We start from the raw sequence: 20,468 nt of genomic DNA on the forward strand, positions 1-20,468 counted from the left end.
TGTCTCTGTATCTCTCTCTCTCTCTCTCCAGAAATTTGTAGAACCTTACCGTAGGATTAAAAACCAAGGTGATGTGCTTGTGGTATCCGATGGTGGTGAATGAGACTTGAGGTAGGGTGTAGTCATACTGGGACTTCGACAGGGTGGAATCTAAAAGCACCATGTAATTCTAGCAGAGAGGGAATGGAGAAAGGAAAAATAAAAAAACAAAATAAAACAAGCTTAACAAAAAAAGTAAGGAAGACAACAGAATCTGAATCACATTCAGATGTTCTTCTAGGCAGGCATTTACTCCAACACCACCAGTTGATTTTACATCATTTCAACCGGTCAGTCAGTTTGTTTGCTTATATCCTGCCTTTATTAATTTTTACAAATAACTCAGGGCAGGGAACATATCCAACATGCCTTCTTCTTCCTACTTTTCCCCACAACAGTCCTGTGAGGTGGGTTGGGCTGAGAGAGGAAGTGATTGGCTCAAAGTCAGGACTAGAACTCCCAGTCTCCTGGTGTTTATTCCAAAATCACCCAACCGGCTTTCATGCCTAAGGCGGGATGTATGAAGATCATTACCTCTCCATCCCGGAGCAGAGGTGGAAAATGGAAGAATAACGACTGGCCAAGTGAGACGGTGTGAACCGGATTGTCCAAGTTTTCACTTTTGTAAAGTTTCACCTGGGGAGAAAACACACACATACAGACAACAGTCATTGTTAAATAAGAGATAAAGGTAAGGGTAAAGGTTCCCCTCGCTGTCCGAAGACGTCTCCGTGGTCATGTGGCCGGCATGACTCAACACCGAAGGCGGACGGAACGCTGTTCCCTTCCCACCAAAGGTGGTCCCTTATTTTTCTAGTTGCATTTTTTTACGTGCTTTCGAACTGCTAGGTTGGCAGAAGCTGGGACAAGTCACGGGAGCTCACTCCGTTACGGGGTGCTAGGGATTCGAACTGCCAAACCTTTCTGATCAACAAGCTCAGCATCTTAGCCACTGAGACACCTGCGAGCTGTGGCTATCAGCAATTCCTTAAGAAACCTCATTTGTTTTTACTCCAATGCCTAGTAGCAATTTGCAGGTTCTGTGATTGCTCCTATTCTGGACCAGAAGCAGCAAATAGCTGAGTATTTTTATTCCCAGTTTAGTGCCGGTTCTCCCCCCCCCCCCCCGCCCCCCAATCTTTCTGCACCCTGGGAAAAAAAAAACCACTGGACAATTCCTACCCGTCCTTAACTCACCCATAAGGTAGGGAGATACTCAGAAGGAGTGATCACATTTCCGCTCAGATCAAATTGGTTGATTTGGCGAAAAGCCACAATGTTCACGTTGTCGACGTCATCACTGCCGACCTACAATTTGGAAGATGTTGGGGGGGGGGGGGGGGACAAAGGGTTACGGGTTGAGGAAGGGGAAGGCTGACGAGGAACAGGAACGCCGGTCAAGTCGTGCCACCTCATCCGGTTTGCAATCGGGGGGGGGGGGGGAAAAAACATTTCAACTCCTTGGCGGCTTGTGGGGGAAGAAAGTGGAAGCGTGCAATACTCTTGGGGAAGGAACTTCAGAGCTCAGAGGGTCCCAAAGGTTTTAATTTCAAAATTGAAACTTGCGCTCAACTGAAGATAATCACCTCATTTAAAACAAAACTGGGTTAGCTACTCCATAGCTTCCCTCTCCGAACTCCCCCAAGGAGAGTTCTTATTTTGGAACCAATTTCCTGTATGGAAAATTCTGGTTATTGGTAGCCTGTCAGTGTTGTGGCCCGCCAGTGGAGCTGGCAGCAGATTCGGACAGTGAGGAGGTTGGGGAGGAAGATGGGCCAGTCCTGGAGTCTGGGGAAGGCTCTGATGAGGGCTCTGTGTCGGAAGCAGAGAAGGGGGCCAGAACCGTCTGACAGTTATCAGCTGCCTTCGGAGTCAGACATCAGTGAGGCAGAAGAACAGCTGGAGCCTGTTCCCAGTGTGCTCATGCGCAGAGTTGCCAGACGAAGGGAACAGCCAAAGAACAAGGATCGACTTGGGAGTAAGGTGGACGGTGAATGCCCCCTCCCAGAGGAAATAAAAGAGGAGCGAAAGGGGAGTGGAGTTTGCAGGAGACCATTAGTTCGTTAATTGGTTCGTGACTCTCTGAGACTCCTTGCCAAGTTTTGCAGATATCCGCCTAGCAGCTCTCCTAGCCAGTGACTGTAAATCCTCCCTTGAAAGACATTGCTGGAGGTGAATGAGCAGAATTCACAGTCAATTAATAAAAGGGGTTTTTGTTGGGACCAGGAGTTTGCTTCGTGCTCTTGGGAAGCCTTAGTCAGAACACCAAGTTTAACAGAACACCTCTCACTCACTCACTCACTCACCCACCCACCTTACCTGAATAGCCGAATGCTGTGGGAGAGCTCTTTCAATGTGATCATTGCCTTCGGCTTTCAGTTGAATGTGATACAGGCAGGATGGCTTTTCAGGTATAAAATTAAGAAAAACAACACAGATTAACAATCCCAAGGTTAACCATTGTCATTACGACCTACACAACGGCTTTCGCCCCAGCCGTGACTTCACTGAATCACAACTTGTTAAAGAAGACGTTGAGCAGCTGGATTCACCTGATGCTAATCCACAAATCCCCATTTTCTAATTAAAAGAAGGGGGTTCACCCAGCATATTATGTCTTAGTATGATGAGTAAATCCAGGGCTTTGGAGTTACAACCACCCCCTTAAAAACTGCCAGTGGCTTAACTCAAACCCAAGAGGAGCTTGCACCAATTCTGCTGTTTTTAAGGGACTCACCAGCAGACCCCGTAGCCGGAATCTCCCCTCTTCATCTGTGATGGTGTCTTCTCCGTAGAGGGCACACTCCCCCTGTCCTACCGCTTCCACCGCAATCCCTTGCTCGGGTTCCCCATTCAGAGAAGAAACCGTGCCGTAGCAGCTGGAGAAGGGGAGGAAGGTGTTCTGACCGAGGCTTCCCAAGAGCAGGAAGCAAACTCCTGGTCCCGACAAAACCCCCTTTTATTAATTGACTGTGAATTCTGCTCATTTACATCCAGCAAAGTCTTTCAAAGGAGGATTTACAGTCACAGACCTTATCTGGCTTGGAGAGCTGCCAGGCCGATCTCTGCAGAACTTGGCAAGGAGTCTCGGAGAGTCATGAACTAATTAAGCGAACTAATTGTCTCCTGCAAACTCCACTCCCCTTTCGTTCCTCTTTTATTTCCTCTGGGAGGGGCCATTCATCGTCCACCTGTGGCCTTACTCCCAAGTCGACCCCTGTTCTTTAGCTGTTCCCTTCATCTGGCAACTCTGCGCATGCGCACACTGGGAACAGGCTCCAGCTGTTCGTCTGCCTCACTGATGCCTGACTCTGAAGGCAGCTGATAACTGGCATACGGCTCTGCCCCCACTCTGCCTCCAAGACAGAGCCCTCATCCGAGCCTTCCCCAGATTCCAGGACTGGCCCATCTTCCTCCCCAACCTCCTCACTGTCCGAATATGCTGCCAGCTCTGCTGGTGGGCCACAACAGAAGGTAAGGCTCAAGTAACACCCTTGAATTAAAATTTGATGCAAGGTTAAGGTGCTGGCCTAGAAACCAGGAGATGGGTAAGTTCTAGTTCAGCCTTAGGCTTGAAAAAACCAGCTGGGTGACTTTGGGCCAATCACCAGGAGACAGTGAGTTCTAGTTCCGCCTTTGGCATGAAAACCTGGCGACTATGAGCCAATCACCAGAAGATGATGAGTTCTAGTCCCACCTTAGGCATAAAAACCTGGTGACTGGGAGCCAATCACAGGTAAAGTTCTATTCCCACCTTAAATACGAAGCCAGCTGGGTGGTAATTCAGAATGTATATTCAGGCGGATCTCAGCTCCTTCAACTTCTCTTTCAATCCCATCCTCTCAGAAGACTTAGACCTCTTATCTCTACCATCCTCCTACTCCTTAAAGAGGACTTGTTCCCATTCTCTACATTCCTGCTCTCCGGTTAAGCTAATTCCACCAAATTCAGCCCCAATTCCCCATCCCTGGGCCCTGAACTAGCAAAAGTTCCCATTTACTGACCTGTAAGCCGTACGGTAACCAACGATGGCGATTTTAAGATTCTGGCCCTCCTGAACTTCAATCATTTGAGAGGAGGGCTCGAAGCGAAACTCTTTCATCATTGGCTTGAAGTAGTACTGACCAGGACTCTGCGAAAGGAGAAGCCTTTGTTGACTGTTATTCCCCCCTCCCTAACCTATTTACACACCCCGGAGCCAAAAGAAAATATTAGTGCCATATCAGGGGGTTTCAATTCAATTGTATGGAATGCAAAGGAGGTCTGTTTGTGTTTTATTTTTATAGTTATAATGTACCCTGAAGATGTCATTCAACTTCGCCGTACGAGGCGCAATGACAATAAAGTAAACTAAATTAATTTAAACCAAACTAAACTAGACTAGACTCTATTCCAGTCAACCTCAAGTTGGGCCCATCCAAACTGGGCCATAGCTCTCATCATCCCCTATCCCAAAAGTCTAACTGGCTGGAGGTGGAGACGGCTGTGGGGCAACCTTTCGGAAGGAGAAGCAAGTGGGTGGATATTTCCCTCCCTTTGGTGGCCTGGCCGAAACTGTAAATATAAAAGCCATTACCAAGTTGGGGAAGGTCAGCCTGCCATCGTCCTGAGTCAGGAGGTTGGAGCGAAAGGTACCACCACTGAGCGAGAGGAGAACTCCTACAAGGGGATGGCCATCTTCGGATTTAATCTGTCCAAACGAAAAATGTAAGCAACGTGCTATCAAAGTTGGCTCAGCGCAGCCTCAGTGGTCCAGATTAAAGGATCAATCTGACTTTTTTGAAGGAAGATGGAAGAACACCAGTAACTACATGTCTCTTGAAGCTGAACAAGGGTTCACCCAACAGATTTCCTTCTATTTCCGTAGTATGGTAGTCTCTTATTTGAAGATCTCCAAGTAGGACCTAACTTTTCAATTTCTGCCAAGGAAAAGCCAAGGAAGACATGTCTAGGGAGATTTGTTGCTTGTATCCTTACGGTTTATATTGACATTGATTGCTTCCTAATTGCTTATTTGTACCCTCTGACTATCATTAAGTCTTGGACCTTATGATTCCTGACGAATGTATCTTGTCTTGGTATGTACACTGAGAGCATCTGCACCAAAGACAAATTCCTTGCGTGTCCAATCACACTTGGCCAATAAAGAATGCTATTCTATTCTATTCTAATTCTATTCTGAATTTTTATTCTATTCTAATTATATTCTGAATTTTTATTCTATTCTATTCAATTCTACTCTATTCCATTCCATATTTTCTATTCTATTCTTTCTGAATTTCCATTCTATTCTTAATTTCTATTTCTTCATCCCATTATTCTATTCTATTCTTAATTTCCATTCTATTCTTAATTTCTATTTCTATTCTTCATTCCATTATTCTATTCTATTCTTAATCTCTATTGTATTCTTAATTTCTATTTCTATTCTATCCCTCATTCCATTATTCTATTCTATTCTTAATTCTATTCTGTTAGTCTGTTCTATTCTGAATTTTTATTCTATTTTATTCTAATTCTATTCAGAATTTCTATTCTATTCAATTCCATTCTATTCCATTCCATTCCATATTTTCTATTCTATTCTATTCTGAACTTCCATTCTATTCTTAATTTCTATTTCTATTCTATTCTTCATTCCATTATTCCATTCTATTCTTAATTCTATTCTGTTCTGTTATTCTATTCTGTTCTGTTATTCTATTCTATTCTATTCTTTATTCTATTCTCAGTCATCCAGGTCACGGTTGTCCCAAACCAGAAAGACCAGTTGCCTCTTGAAAAAGCACCTTTGGGCCTAGGAAGAAATGGCCTTCAGGAGATCATCTGCAGGTCAGACTTGAACTGTGGTGACACTGGTGCTCTTGAGCTTGGCTATCTTCATGACCCAACTAAGTAACATTATCAGTGCTAGTAAGGGAGTGGGGCTTGCTCTCAAACCCCACTCCCTCCTAGCACTGATGATATTTCCAAGTTTGTGAATGAAACCCTTACAATAAAACCACCAAGGACACAACAAGAGGCCTTCAACCGGGTTATTCAACCTTCCCCAGAGACTCAGGTCAAGCAAAATCCAACGTAGGCAGGTCGAGGAAGAAATATAAATTGCTGCAGATTTAGACTGAAAGAAAATTGTACTAGCTAGATCAGGGTCTGCAACCTTAAACGCTCAAAAGAGCCATTTGGATCCATTTCCCAAAGAAAAGAAAAACACCGGGAGCCGCAAAAACCTGGGTGGGCGTGGCCAATTTAACGTCTCTCACTCCCACCCAGTCACATGACACACCACCACCACCACCCCAGTCATGCCTATCCAGGTTTTGTGACTCCCGGTGTCTTCTTTTCTGTGGGAAACGTTGTGGGATCGCCCTAATAGGGAGCCGCAGCAGAGGGACGAAAGAGCCGCATGTGGCCCTGGAGCTGACGCCCGTCCTAGATTTCAGAAGTTTGAAAAGGAACCTATCTGGCCCCAAACATTTGCTTGACGCTGAAATTGTGATCCGATTCCAATTGTGGTCGTAAATCAAAGGGTTCCCTTTACTACAGTCTCAGACAACATATCCCCGCTGTTCTAAAGACACAACCCAAATAGTCTAAAGAAGCAAGGGGGGGAGTAGCAAGCATGGTTTCCCCAGAAGATCTGAAGAAGGTTTACCTCAAAAGTGACCCCAGCAAGAGCGAAAGCTTTGAAATCTCCAAGCGTTTCCTCCACGCCACTCAAAATGAACCCTTCCTTCTGAGCAGTCACGGTGTATTCCAGGTTGCTGTGAAGCGGTCCCACACTTTTTGGGGTGGGGGGGGGAGGAGGGTTGGGGAGGAGGAGGAAGACAAAGCAGAGAATCTCAATTGACATGAAGCTGTCCCACTGGAACGAGGCCCTCTGGCTCTTCGCCACTAGCGGCGCTTCCCTCCAGCCTTTGCCCAAAGCCCCCCATCAGGAGGCTGAAGCAGACCCCAAGTCAGAATTCCCCCCACCCCTCCGACCCACACAAAAAGACCCCAAAGGGGGGGGGACTCTCTGCAGCAACACAAGCATTCATTGCACGTATCCATCCCAGGGGCCGTAGTTTGAGGACCCCTTGATTTAGTGCAATATGAAAAATGCAAGGAATTTTTCTGTAGACCACCAAAATGTTATCACGGACCCCCGGTGGGTGACTGCTGCTCTAGTCGAACCCCGTGGACTAGAATTTACCTGTAGGAACCTTTGTCATCTGTGAAAACCGTGATCAGGGGGGAAGGCGCTCCTTTTTCAGAAATTATGATCTCAACTCCCTCCAATTCGGGGTGAATCTGCCCTTCCAGGAAGAGACCCGCTTTGCCGTATATCTCTATCAGCTTCCCAGGGCAGCTTTCTGGGGGAAAAAAAAGGCAGGGAGAACGATGGTGAGGAAGTGGCAAAAATTTGCAGTCGTTCTAGATCAGAATTGCGGTTTCTACAATTTTGGCCACTGCTGTATACGCAAGAATCTAGTCAACTAATGGTCAGCACTAAATTGGTGCCAGGTAAGAGTGGAATTCAGGAAGGGTTGGACTTAAAGACTGTGTAGAAGTTCTCTGGAGTATATCTTTAAAGGTGCAAATAATCTGCTTTAGTTTGGCAAGAATCTGTCTATCGGTTGAGGAACAATCAAAGAAGCTCCTTAGAAGTACTGTATTATTTTTCGGAGTATAAGACACACCTTTTTTCCCCTCAAAAAAGAGGGTGAAAATCTGGGTGCGTCTTATACACTGAATACAACATTTTTAGCCTCCCGAAAGCCCGCCCCCTTTGTAAAAATGGCCTTTAGGAGGCTTCCAGAGTGCTCCTGGGGGCTGGGGAGGGCAAAACTGAGCGAAAAATGGGCCGTTTTTTGGTTGTCCCCCCCCCCAGCCCCCAGGAGCACTCTGAGCGCCTCCTAAAGGCTATGCATGCCCTTTTTTTGGATAAAAAATGGGCCCATTTCTGTGGAAAACGGGCCATTTTTGGGAAGGTCTGCAGAGTGCAAAAACCTTTTAAAAAATTTGCCTCTTTAAAATCTTGGTGCGTCTTATACTCCGAAAAATACGGTAACTCTTTTGTCTTTCTTGGGTTTGGGGGACTCACACGCTCCACTTTTAACTCGTGATCATTCTTTCAGATTTCTAGCAGAAGGAATTCTGTTTTCCCTGGTTCCCTGCTGTCCCCACTTGGGAGATGCCTTGGAAACACCACGGAATGACTGCCAAGACTTACCACCACTGACCACGGTTTCGATGGAAGGAGGGTAGAAAAGAAGTTCTTTAGAGGATGGGGTCACTGTGATTTTCTCTCCAGATCTACAAATCACACAACAAGAGGGTTGGACCTTAAGACTATTTAGTCCAAAATTTTCCAAAGATTTGTCGTGCGACTCCTAGTGGCCCTAAATTCATAGCTAGTTGAACATGAGTTTAGTTATTGCATTTTAAATTGCAAAGCCCAAAAAATTTAAATGGCAAACTGCATCTGGAGTCTCATACCTGGTTTAGTCTAAACCAGGGGTCAGCAATCTGCAGCTCTGGAGCCTCGTGTGGCTCTTTCATCCCTCTGCTGCGGCTCCCTGTCGCCGGTTGGCATCACAATTGATAGGGCTTCCGGTTAGGGCAGGTAGAGGAAAAAGGATGCCGTGCTAGGAGGAGACTCTATGGTGGGGGAACCGGACTTCCGGTTGGCTCCAGAATTGAACGGGGGGCTTCCTGTTAGGACCTTTGTGGCTCTTTGAGTGTTTAAGGTTGTCAACCCCTGGTCTAAACTGTCACTCCAAGGCAATTTGAAGGAACCCCCTTTCAACTGCTCTGAATGTAAGAGACCAAGAGTTCTAGTCCCAACCTTAGCCATGAAAGCCAGCTAGGTGACTTTGGTCCAATCACCAGAAGACGGTGAGTTCTAGTCCCACCTTAGCCATGAAAGCCAACTGGGTGACTTTGGTCCAATTACCAGAAGACAGTGAGTTCTAGTCCCACCTTAGCCATGAAAGCCAACTGGGTGACTTTGGTCCAATCACCAGAAGACGTTGAGTTCTAGTCCCACCCCTAAACCGGTTGAGGCCAGTCACACTCTCTCTCTCTCTCTCAGCCCAACTCACAGGGTTGTCGTTGTGGGGACTATAGGAGAAAGACGTTCTGTTGGACGTGTTCAATGTATTATTTGTAAAAATCATACAAGGCAGAATAGAAACCAACACGCAAAAGGGGCTTTCTTCAACATAAAGTCAACATACCTTGCCCAATAGGAAAAGTCATAGTGGAATGGACCTAAGAGCTCCTCCACCACTTCCTGAACTGGTGGCTTGGAGCCTTCTTCATCTGGTCCTTTCTTCTCTCTCTCCTGCCGGCGAGTCTCTATTTCAGCCCGTTGCTGCTCCTGACGTAGTTCTTGTTGGGATTTCAATGGCCCAAGCACCAAATCAGGCTCGCTGTCGATCGAAGACCTAAGGGAGGAAATGTTGCCTTGTGAAAGCCACTGCAGCTTCTTCAGTCTTTGGAACTCAACTATGTCATCCGATGCATCAAGGACTAAACGAGAACCATCGTCCCCCCCAACCCAGCACGCAAAAGACGTATAGGAGACCTCCAACTCCATGTCAACGAGGAAGAGCATCCACAACACGTTTAATGTCCTCTTCTGGTCTTCTACTACTAGGAACTCCTTATCTAAAGAACTCATCGTTCCTGCATTCAAAGCAAATGAACCATCCCTGGATTATTGCAATGAAGGAACTCCCAGGCTAGTATGGCCATCAGATCAAACATGGGCCAGTCTGGACTAGGGGAACTTGTAATATATCATATGTTTTGGCAGGAGTTAAGGACTTTGTAGTTGTTGTGGCCCACCAGCAGAGCTGGCAACAGATTCAGACAGTGAGGAGGTTGGGGAGGAACATGGGCCAGTCCTGGAGTCTGGGGAAGGCTCTGATGAGGGCTCTGTGTCGGAGGCAGAGAGGGGACCAGGGCCATTTGACAGTTATCAGCTGCCTTCAGAGTCAGACATTGGTGAGGCAGAAGAACAGCGGGAGCCTGTTCCCAATGTGCGCATGTGCAGAGCTGCCACAAAGCAAGAACAATTCAGAAAACAGGGTCGACTTGGGAGTAAGGCTTGGAGATGATTAGCCTAAGACATAAAAGAGGAGTGAATGGGACGTGAGCTTTTGCAGGAAGCAATTAGTTCATCTGGTCGGTTCAAGCTTTGAAAAGTTCTGTTTGACTCTGTGCTAAGTTTGGCCTTGCTCTGCATTGGGCAATTAGGCCTCTTGCAGCATTCCCAGGGAGATAAGGTGGGTGTTTAATAACATTCCCCCTGAAAGACTGTGGCAACTCAAGCAGACATCTGCCGGAACCTTCACAGACTGTTTGTGAAGCCTTGCGGACTGTGAATGACCATAATTCACAGCCGTAGAAATACAAGAAGGTTCTGAGGACTAAGATTGTGATTTATGCTTTCTCAGGAAGCCTAGGTCAGAACAGTAGTATTTCAAATATTGCTGCAACACATTCCCCAGAGCCTATCGCTATGGACCATGCTGGCTATATGTTGTTGGTCTCAGTTCAGCAACATTTGGAGAACATCTGACATTCCTAGTTTCTATTAACTTCTATGAAATGAAGAAGAAAATAGAGGACTTGAAATCTAGAGAGATAAAGATGCCAGAATGTATCTCAGTTCCTCCATCCTGGTCTAGTCAAGAACCACCAACGCTGGACCAAAGTTGAAACGCCTTTCAAGGACAGCCTTCTGAAGCCCATCAGACTCTTACCGAATGGTCACCATCACGTCCATCAGTTTGTCCGTGGTAATTGTTCCAAGCACGTGGTGACGAATTGCAGTCAAGGTCAAGATACTTGGAGCGGACCTGGATCAAAAACCCAACCAAAAAGCGGAATTACAAGAAAAACGTAACTCTCAAGCGTCAGCTCCCATCAGAGTTTGGATACAAGAAGCCCAAATGACCTTATTGTCAGGAAACCTTTTGAAACTTCTGCAGCCTACCGTATTTTTCGGAGTATAAGACACACCCTGCAGCCTGAAACAGCTGATCATCGGGAAGCCGTGCTTAAACTTGAAATTGAAAGTGATATTTGCTGTTTGCTGCAATGAGGCAAATTGCGGGGAGGCAGATTTTTTCTCCCCTTGTTTTCCTCTCCAAAAGCTAAGTGCGTCTTATACTTAGGAGCGTCTTACTCTGAAAAAAATACGGTAAGTGGTTCACAACCACCCCTACAGGTTACAGAAATTTAGAAAGGAAAATGTAGTTCACTACAGTTGGGTCTCAAGTCTAAAAAAATGGAACAAGACTGACACAGCTTATCGAAGTTATTTTATAGTAATGGAAACAATTTCTTTGTCTACCCCCGTGATGGCGAACCCGTGGCACACATGCCAGTCTCTGGGCATGCCACCCGTCACCCGTTGCTCTTCCGGCATGTGGTTGCATGTTTCCTTTCTCATGTCATTTCTAGCTGGACAGCATTTGAATCATTGACTGCACCCACTGCCAAGGTGAGAGCATGGCTAATCAGAAAGGGCCCCATTTCCTCACAAGGCAAGTTGGCCTCTCCCACCTTCTGAAGCGGAAAGGTTTTGAGACCCACAAAGAAGCAATTGTCTCACATCTGCCCAAGCAACCCTCAGATCACTTCCTTCGGACTCCTGATGGGACACCGTCCAAAATATTTCCCCATCAACCATGCTTACGTGTCGTAGGTGTAGTATTCGTGCTCAAATCGGTGGCAGGAGCGGGGTGTTACTTCATACACACCTGGAGAGGATGAACAAAACACCGCCTCATATTTCAAAACCGTTCAAGCTCATGAGAAGCTGGCAAAGGAGTTGGACTAGTTTTTAAAGACGCACCACAAGCAGAGGCCGTGGGAAGGAAATTCTTCAGAGGCTCTGCCTTAACTGGCATGCTGTTACGTCTGCTGAGAACTTTGTTTTTTTCAGCTTTCAAGGTTTATATTTTTACCTTAGCCTTTTCTGAAATCCACACGGTTCTTGAGTTTTGTCAGCTACACAAAGACGGGGTCAGCTGTCCGACTAACAAGCAAACACTCTCAGGAGGTTTGAATTCCCAAAAGTTAAAACTTTATTGGGTACTGAAGAAACAAAACCAGCTCTGGTTTTCCCGTGCAAATCCTCGCCGGGTTAAACAAGAGTTTCCCCTTCTCCCCACCCCTGGGTGAGCGCACTGTCCAATAATGAGACATCCTTTTGTTATGGGAACAGTCCATCTCCTTCCCAAGCACCTGCAGCGGTGACCTTGATGGCTTCCATGCTCCCAGGACCTCCACATATCTTCTCGCCATTCCATTTCCCCCTTTCCTCCCCCCCACCCTAGTTCATTGGCAACTTGAAAGCATTAGGTTTTGAAAAGAAGCCAAGCGGTTCACCACTATTTCCAAACTATTTCAACCCACAGGTTCTTCTGCTGTGTTCTCATTATTAAATACGCCTCGTTCATCCAGGTATTGCATCAAACGATAATTACTCTAATTTAAGTTTGCCCCAAAACCTACACCCCTATTTCTTTGGGGTTAAGAAAAACAGAAGGTCTTCTTTTCTTCTTCTTGACCTCAACTCCTTTTCTTCTTCTTGACCTCAACTCCTTTCTACCCAATTGTCATCTTAAACCAGGGGTCAGCAATCTTAAACACTCAAAGAGCTACAAAGGTCCTAACTGGAAGCCCTCCATTCAATTCTGGAGCTGACCAGATGTCCGGTTCCCCCCACCATAGAGTCTCCTCCTAGCTCAGTGTCCTTTTTCCTCTACCTGTCCTAACCAAAAGCCCTATCAATTGCGGAGTTGACCGGCAACAGGGAGCCGCAGCAGAGGGATGAAATTGCCACATGCGGCTCCAGAGCTACAAATTGCCGACCCTTGTCTTAAACAGAAGTCATCAAGTCAACTTCAACAACGTGTGGATCAACTCACTTTTTCTCTGATCTGGTTCGGGCAGCTCCCAAACCAAAGTATCTGCTGAATTAATCAGAAATGGCTGGCTCTCACATTACACACACGCACGCAGTCAAAATATCACAAACCAAACTGTGCTTTAGGAGTATAAAAGGTGCGCCTTTCATTTTTATGACCATCTGACTTGACATATTTTATCTCCAAAAATGATCTTCTCCTGTTTTATCTTTATCTCCAAAACGTGCTGCAAGGAAACTTCTTTTGTTTTTGACTTGTTTCCCCCCTAAGGATTCCTACCTGGCTTGGAGAGGCAGAACCTGTTGACACCTTTGGACAAGTTGTAAACACCAACATTTTCCGGTCCGTTTCCATCTTGGTAGAATTCCTAAAGAGCATTAAAATCCCGGTCAAAAGATGGAGAGAGAAATAAGCTGAAGGCCTAAGCCAGAAGACATTTGTGTACAGGTAGCCCTCGACTTACAATCGAGCCCCAAATTCCTGTCGCTAAATGAAACATGTATTAAGTGAACTGTGCCGCATTTTAGGACCTTTCCTGCCACTGAATCGTTGGAAGTCGTTAAGTTAGTTAGGTGTTTTTTTAAATTTTGCTTCCCTGTGATTTTGCTCGTCAGGGGATCCCATGATCCCGGGACACCACAATCCTCCTGAGTCAGTTGCTAAGTGTCTGAATTTTGATCACATGACCACGGGGAATGTTGCGGTGGTCGTAAGTGTGAAAAATGGTCGTAAGCCAAAGTTCTGTTGTAACTTTGAAGAGTCACTAAACAAACTAGCAGTCTTCCAATATCTCGGGGCGGCCACAAAGAAGAGGGAGTCAAACTATTCTCCAAAGCACCTGAAGGCAGAACAAAAAGCAATGGGTGGAAACTAATCGAGGAGAGAAGCAACTTAGAACTAGGGAGAAATTTCCTGACAGTGAGAACAATTAACCAGTGGAACAACTTGCCTCCAGAAATTGTGAATGCTCCGACACTGGAAGTCTTTAAGAAGATGTTGGATAGCCATTTGTCTGAAACGGTATAGGGTTTCCTGCCTAGGCAGGGGGTTGGACTAGAAGACCTCCAAGGTCCCTTCCAACTCTGCTATTCTATTCTATTCTTTTCTATTCTAAACTGTTTGTAAGTAGAGGTCTACCTATAGTTCAGTAAGAAGAAGCCTGCAGTGCTGCGCTCTAACCACTGCACCACCGAGGCCCATGAACGGTTACATGAATTTGATTTGGTTACCTACCAAAGTAATGGCGTGGGAAAGAGAACATCGCAGCATATAACCCGTTTGGCGGAATTCAATGCCCGATACATCCTCCTCCACAACTTCTATCTCCAAGGATTTATTCTTCCAACACCAGTCTTCTTGGATGATGCTCACTTGAAATTAAGAAAAAAAAATTGGATCGTGGAAAGATAGAAGCCTCACTAACCAGCTGGGTTTCTAAGTACCGTATTTTTCGGACTATAAGATGCACTAGAGTATAAGACGCACCGTGATTTTGAAGAGGCTAATTAAAAAAAAAGTTTTTTCACTCTGCAGGCTTCCCAAACCCTCTGCATGCCTTGTTTTTTGCACAAAAAAGGGAGGGCACGCAGAGCTTTGGGAGGCTTGTAGAGTGCTCCTGGGGGTGGGTGGGAAACGAGCAAAAAACGGCCTGGTATGTATGATTGCGCGCGCTTTTGCCTCAGATCTTGCTTTGCTTACCTGCTATCTTTTCACAACCAGTAAAAGTACTCTTAATTCTGCAAAATGGAGTTAAGTGGTTTCTTTCTGGGTTACTGAGGGAGGCCAGCTTGACAAAAGGCGTCTGATAGAAGCACTGTGCTAAAAAGATGTAAGGACATGCTAGATTCTTACTTTTGTATTTGCCTGGCAGGACATTTTCAAAGGTGAAGGCCAAGGAGGTTGACTTGGATGCAAGTTGGAGGCTCCGTTTTTCTCCTGGCCGAAGGATGGACTGAAGTATCACCATCAATTCCCCACAGCCATCTGCAGGAAAGAGAAACTAGGAATGAGAACAGATGAAACATACAACAGTTGGCTAGGTGAATCCAGTCACCTCCTCTGGACTTCTGGCTATTTTGGGGTTTCAACTACTCAGACCATCAGAAGGGAACCCCAAGATAGTGAACTGCCCAATGCAACAGAAGCCAAGATAGGAATAGGAGTAGGAGTAGAGTAGAATAGAGTAAGAGTAAGAGTAGAGTAGAGTGGTGTAGAATAGGAATAGAATAGAGTAGAGTAGAACAGGAGTAGAGTAGAGATAGGAATAGGAGTAGGAGTAGAGATAGGAATAGGAGTAGAGTAGAATAGAATAGAGTAGAATAGAATAGAATAGAACAGAAATATGAATAGAATAGAATAGAAATAAGAATAGAGTAAGTAGAATTAAGAGTAGAATAGAATAGAAATAAGAATAGAATAGAATAAAGAATAGAGTAGAATAGAAATAAGAATAGAATAGAATTAAGAATAGAGTGGAATAGAATTAAGAGTAGAATAGAAGTAAGAATAGAATAGAATGGACACACAAGGAATTTTTCTTCGGTGCATAAGCTCTCAGTGTACATAAAAACTAAGCTGCAAGTGATAAATTATGATCTTAGTCATCATAAAAATACTTTCATTATAAATCTTAAGATACCACACAGTGATAGAATCAACATAAATTGTACTAAGAAACTTGTCAGAGTTGCGCACAGGGTAACTACGTGAGACAACCCAGGAGCAAATTCTGTAAACAGAGGTTTGTATTTAAATAGTGGTTTTATCTACAAAGAATATATACATACACGTACTTTCGTCAGATCTCAAACAAATAGCAATCAGCAATTACAGCACGGAAACAAACTTGGAGAGATATGCCCCAACAGGGCCTCTTCTTATTACAGGCTCTTAAAGTGATATCAGCCCAAAAACCTTGCTGATTCATTTCCAGCACTACATCACTGTAGCAGCTGGTCAGCTCTTAAATCATTACCCTGACAAAACTAAATAATACAATGTAAATCGTAAAGATACAAGCAACAAAGTTATAGTCATACGGAAGGACGTGTCACACTCTTGTGTTTTTCGTGGACCAGGAGGAAAAAATAGCTTACCCAAGCAAGTGATCTTCCCGGAAACAGAAGCCAAGAACTGAGAGAAGATGACATCCATCACTGGCTTGGAAGCCACCTTAACAGGAAAGACTTTGGGTTTTAAAGCAAGTCCGGCTCTCATTTCTGCATCGGGGACAATGACCTGCAAGAAAGCAACTCAGGAATTCAGGATAGATTTTTGGAAAACCAAGCATCCAATTAAAAAATAAATAAAAACTTCTAGGCGGTTCGTCTGCCAATGGCTCTTTTTGGTGATGTTTGCCACAACTTCTGCAATCTTTTTTACTACTGTCTTAGAACCACAGAAGATCTTCCCTGTTCTGTTGCTGCAATCAAACGCAAGTAGCAGGTATCAGACTCCCATAGCAGATCCTCACGTATGATAAACAAGGAATCCTGGCTTAAGAAACTGCATGCAGCCCACTGGTTTCTATACTCGGAAAAAGCTGGTAAACCTATCAGGAAGGAGGCAGAGTGAATTCCCCAGGGCATTCCAAACCTCAGTCCTCTTTAGATTCTAGATTCTACCAAGAGACTGTGGAACTGTACTACTAGAGTCTGCTTTAGTCTCTACTAAGAGATAAGGGACGTGGCTAAGATGCTGAGCTTGTTGATCGGAAAGGTTGGAGGTTCGGCAGTTCGAATCCCTAGCACTGCGTAAAAGAGTGAGCGCCCGTTACTTGTCCTAGCTTCTGCCAACCTAGCAATTCAAAAGCATGTAAAAAATGCACGTAGAAAAATAGGGACCACCTTTGGTGGGAAGGGAACAGCGTTCCGTGCGCCTTCGGCGTGTAGTCATGTCAGCCACATGACCACAGAGACGTCTTTGGACAGCGCTGGCTCTTCGGCTTTGAAACGGGAGATGAGCTCCGCCCCCTAGAGTCGGGAACAACTAGCACCTATGTGCGAGGGGAACTTTTACCTTTACCTAAGAGATTGTGGGAACTGTAGTCCAAACGATGCAAGATTGAATAATTACCCCTTTCCCCTCCGTAGCAATCCCAAACTGAACCACAAGACATTTTTACTGCCGATGGTGCAAAACCAAATGGAATAAATAATAAAATCTAGATGAAATGAAGAAAGGGACATGCCCCCAAAGATTACAAGCCTCAATTTCCCTGTTGTTGTTGTTTTAGTTTTTAAAAAATATATATTGATGTTAATTGTACTTAAGAGTGGCAAAATTTCAATGGAGAAACCGACCACAAAACAAAAGAACAGAAAAGCAATAGTAAGAAAAGAAAATAACATACCTGGAGAACATATAACCCTGGTCTCGCCTTGAAACAAAACCCACCGCGAGCATCAGTTTCGGTGGTCAACAGCACAGCCTTATCCTTATCCTGTGGCCACATGTTCACTTTGTACTTGGTGATCTGCTTGATCGAATCGGGTAAGCGGGTCACGGAGATCTGCCCACAGACGCTGAATCTATGTTTTGTTTTGGAACAAAGGAGAAATAAATGCGAAGTTCAAATGGGTGGCTAGAAACACGGCCAATTCCGGTTAGGCAGGGACACCTTCAAAGGGCACTCACTCCGTTACTATGATGTCAGCCAGCTGTGGGGTGTTGGGAGCAATCTTCACCGTGATGGTATCAAAGAAGAGGTGGTCTTTGTGAGCCTGGATGGTGTAGGTGCCGGTGGTGATGTTTTCAAGGCGGAAAGAACCATCCGACCGGGTAGTAACTGGAAGCGGGGAAAAAGGAACAAGCAGGCAAGCGTGAGAAAAATAAAAGTATCCACCTGCAAAGAAACTGGGACTTAAACTTTCAGAATTCCTATTGACTTTCCTGGCTACAGGTCGGGAATTCCCCAAAAATTGTTGCTGTTGAGAAGTCATGTCCAACCCATCACGACCCCATGGACAACGTTCCTCCAGGCCTTCCTGTCCTCTACCATCCTCTGGAGCCCATTTAAGCTCACGCTGACTGCTTCGGTGACTCCATCCAGCCACCTCATTTTCTGCCATCCCCTTCTTCTTCTTCTTCTGCCCTCCATCGTTCCTAGCATGAGGGTCTTCTCCAGGGAGTCCTTCTTCCTTCTCCTTAGGTGGCTAAAGTCTTTGAGTTTCCTCTTCAGGATCTGGCCTTCTACAGAGCAGTCAGGGTGGATCTCATCTAGGACTGACTGGTTGGATGGCCTTGCAGTCCAAGGGACTTGCAGGAGTCTTCTCCAGCACCAGAGTCCAAAGGCCTCCATTCTTTGGCGCTCAGACTTCCTTATGGTCCAAATTTCACAGCCATCCATTGCAACTGGGAAAACCACAGCCTTGACTAGACGCATTTGTGTTGGCAGGGGGATGTCTCTGCTTTTTAGTATGCCGTCTAGATTTGCCACAGATAGTAAGCACCTCTTAAAGCCTTTAAACCCCACAGATTTCTCCTAAGTCTTTGCAACAACGCTGCACTGCCTTTTGTACAACTGTTGCTTCTACACACAAATCTTTCAGGGGTGTCCAACCTTGACAACCTTTAAGACTTGTGGACTTCAACTCCCAGACTTCCCCAGCCAGCACACGCTTACCTGAAATAGTATAGGCCCGTGATGGCAAAGCTATGGCACGCATGCCCGGAGTGGCATGTGGAGCCATGTTGCTTGGCAGGCGGGGCATCGCCCGTTCCTCTTCCCTGGTTTCTGGCGTGCATGAGCACGCGACGATCAGCTAGCCTTTGTGAGAGCGGCAGTGCCAGAAACTGGAAAAGCCAGTCGTTGTTTGATGGTATGAGCATGAGTGCCGGCCAGCTGAAGGCATGTGTGCATGTGTGGAGCACATGTACATGCCAGGAACTGGAAGTTTTCCAGTGCAGGAAGCTCTTCTTTCTGGGTGTGGCCCAGACGAGAGCCTGCGCGGTTCGCGCGTGAAGTGCTTCCTTTTGGGCACTCAGTGCTGCGCGTGCCGAAAAGGTTCGCCATCCCTGGCAAAGGTTCTCCTGCTTGAGCAAAGGGCTGGACTAGAAGGCCTCCAAGTTCCCCTCCAGCTCTATTCAAGTCCCACCAGTCTTAAAAGTTGCCCAATTTGAACATCCCCGATGCAGGTCAAGATGAAAACTGGTACCCACCTTTAAACTGGCTGTTCAGGATCACGGTGGCATCCGGCACTCCTTCACCCTCGGGGCTGTTCAAAATCCTGCCCGTCACCGAGAAGCCCATGACATGGAAGACTGGCTGAAAAGGAGGAACAGAATTTGAACCCTGATGGACTTTTATCGTCCCTCCCCTTTCTGAAAAAGTTCCGAAACTGTTCCGAACGTCCCGTTTTCCCAAAAGAGGGCCCTTCCAACGGAATTAATGCAGCTTTCCGGCAGAATCTACCTCGATTTTGAGACTATCGTGCTCCACGACAAAATCCAATTTGGAAGGGGCCACGTCGAACGTAATCCTCTCCCCTCTGTAAAAGGGTACCTGGATGGAGACAGCAACCCCAGAGCTTAAAATGTCGTTTAAGGTTCAAATCCAATCTAGATCCTTCCCATCCTATTGGAGACATCTGTACATACGGCTAAACCAGAATCCTTTCCTATGCATGGTTAGTAACTGGGGTAGAAAATCTAGGTTTTAGGGTTGGACGGTTTGATTGTTTTGGGGTTTTTTTTTGGTCCATGACTATCTATATATATATATAAATGTGTGTCTTTGTGTGTGTGTGTGTTCTCCAGCATAATTCTGCAATGCCTCAAGCAATTACAACCAAAGATGACTTACTCTATGGAAACAAACACTGTGGGGGGTAAAACACCCTTAATACCCCTCAGGGTGTGTATTCTGTTAAGATACATCCTGTTGTGCCTTAAAATGGCTTCTACTGTACTGCCGTAAAATGGCTTCTACTGTGCAGCACAGTGGAGTTGCCATGCTAATGGCTTCACAATAATCCATAAGGGGGCTCCCTCTGGTAAGAGGGAAAATCCAACGTTAGAAATTATGTTTGGTATGGACATTTCCCCCCTATAAATAAATACCCGGGCAATGCCAGGTTATTGGCTAGTGTGGAATAAAATTAAATTTACTGTGCTGTCAACACACCCGCTTTCTGAGTGAATCCGTCTGGAGAGAACTGATTAGTTCTGCACTGAGTAAGATTTACTATCAAAGGGGGGGTGGAGGGGAGAAGCCCAGTGTCCTTTCTCACTGATGTATTATAATCAGATTCACAGACGGATGGAAACTAAATAATTCAAGCCCTAACCACCTCAACCAAGACCTAGGAATGATTACGGTAAGAGTCTGAGGATATAAGCAGAAATGCGGTACAGGATTTTTTTTAATATACTGTATATAAAACCACTGGGACCAATCGCCAGTTTATTATTCAAAATTTATTAGCCTTCCAGCTCCAGCGGATTCTGGGTGGCATCCAAAACTAGAGGGAGTAAAAAAAAAGAACAGCTGAAAACATTCAA

At 45.5% G+C, this 20,468-nt stretch overlaps 1 protein-coding gene across 1 annotated transcript in view; it reads right to left on the minus strand.

The window, feature by feature from the left end:
• LOC309398650 (BOS complex subunit NOMO3-like) overlaps positions 1-20,468 on the minus strand; it is a 31,054-nt gene that overhangs the window by 1,888 nt on the left and 8,698 nt on the right. Inside the window, exons 9-29 of the mRNA XM_081965743.1 lie at positions 19,381-19,470; positions 19,128-19,233; positions 17,604-17,754; positions 17,320-17,497; positions 16,064-16,205; positions 14,820-14,951; positions 14,202-14,338; positions 13,248-13,335; positions 11,732-11,795; positions 10,794-10,889; positions 9,261-9,470; positions 8,255-8,337; positions 7,235-7,394; positions 6,695-6,821; positions 4,616-4,729; positions 4,044-4,171; positions 2,777-2,918; positions 2,359-2,442; positions 1,237-1,347; positions 574-675; positions 50-169 (exon numbers count right to left, since the gene is read on the minus strand). Coding sequence (XP_081821869.1) covers positions 50-169; positions 574-675; positions 1,237-1,347; positions 2,359-2,442; positions 2,777-2,918; positions 4,044-4,171; positions 4,616-4,729; positions 6,695-6,821; positions 7,235-7,394; positions 8,255-8,337; positions 9,261-9,470; positions 10,794-10,889; positions 11,732-11,795; positions 13,248-13,335; positions 14,202-14,338; positions 14,820-14,951; positions 16,064-16,205; positions 17,320-17,497; positions 17,604-17,754; positions 19,128-19,233; positions 19,381-19,470 — 2,565 coding nt within the window. The remainder of the gene's footprint in view (positions 1-49; positions 170-573; positions 676-1,236; positions 1,348-2,358; positions 2,443-2,776; positions 2,919-4,043; positions 4,172-4,615; positions 4,730-6,694; positions 6,822-7,234; positions 7,395-8,254; positions 8,338-9,260; positions 9,471-10,793; positions 10,890-11,731; positions 11,796-13,247; positions 13,336-14,201; positions 14,339-14,819; positions 14,952-16,063; positions 16,206-17,319; positions 17,498-17,603; positions 17,755-19,127; positions 19,234-19,380; positions 19,471-20,468) is intronic.

Source organism: Natrix helvetica (genome assembly GCF_964273705.1).
Source record: "Natrix helvetica genome assembly, chromosome: 13".
In the NCBI taxonomy this organism is placed as follows: Eukaryota; Metazoa; Chordata; class Lepidosauria; order Squamata; family Natricidae; genus Natrix; species Natrix helvetica.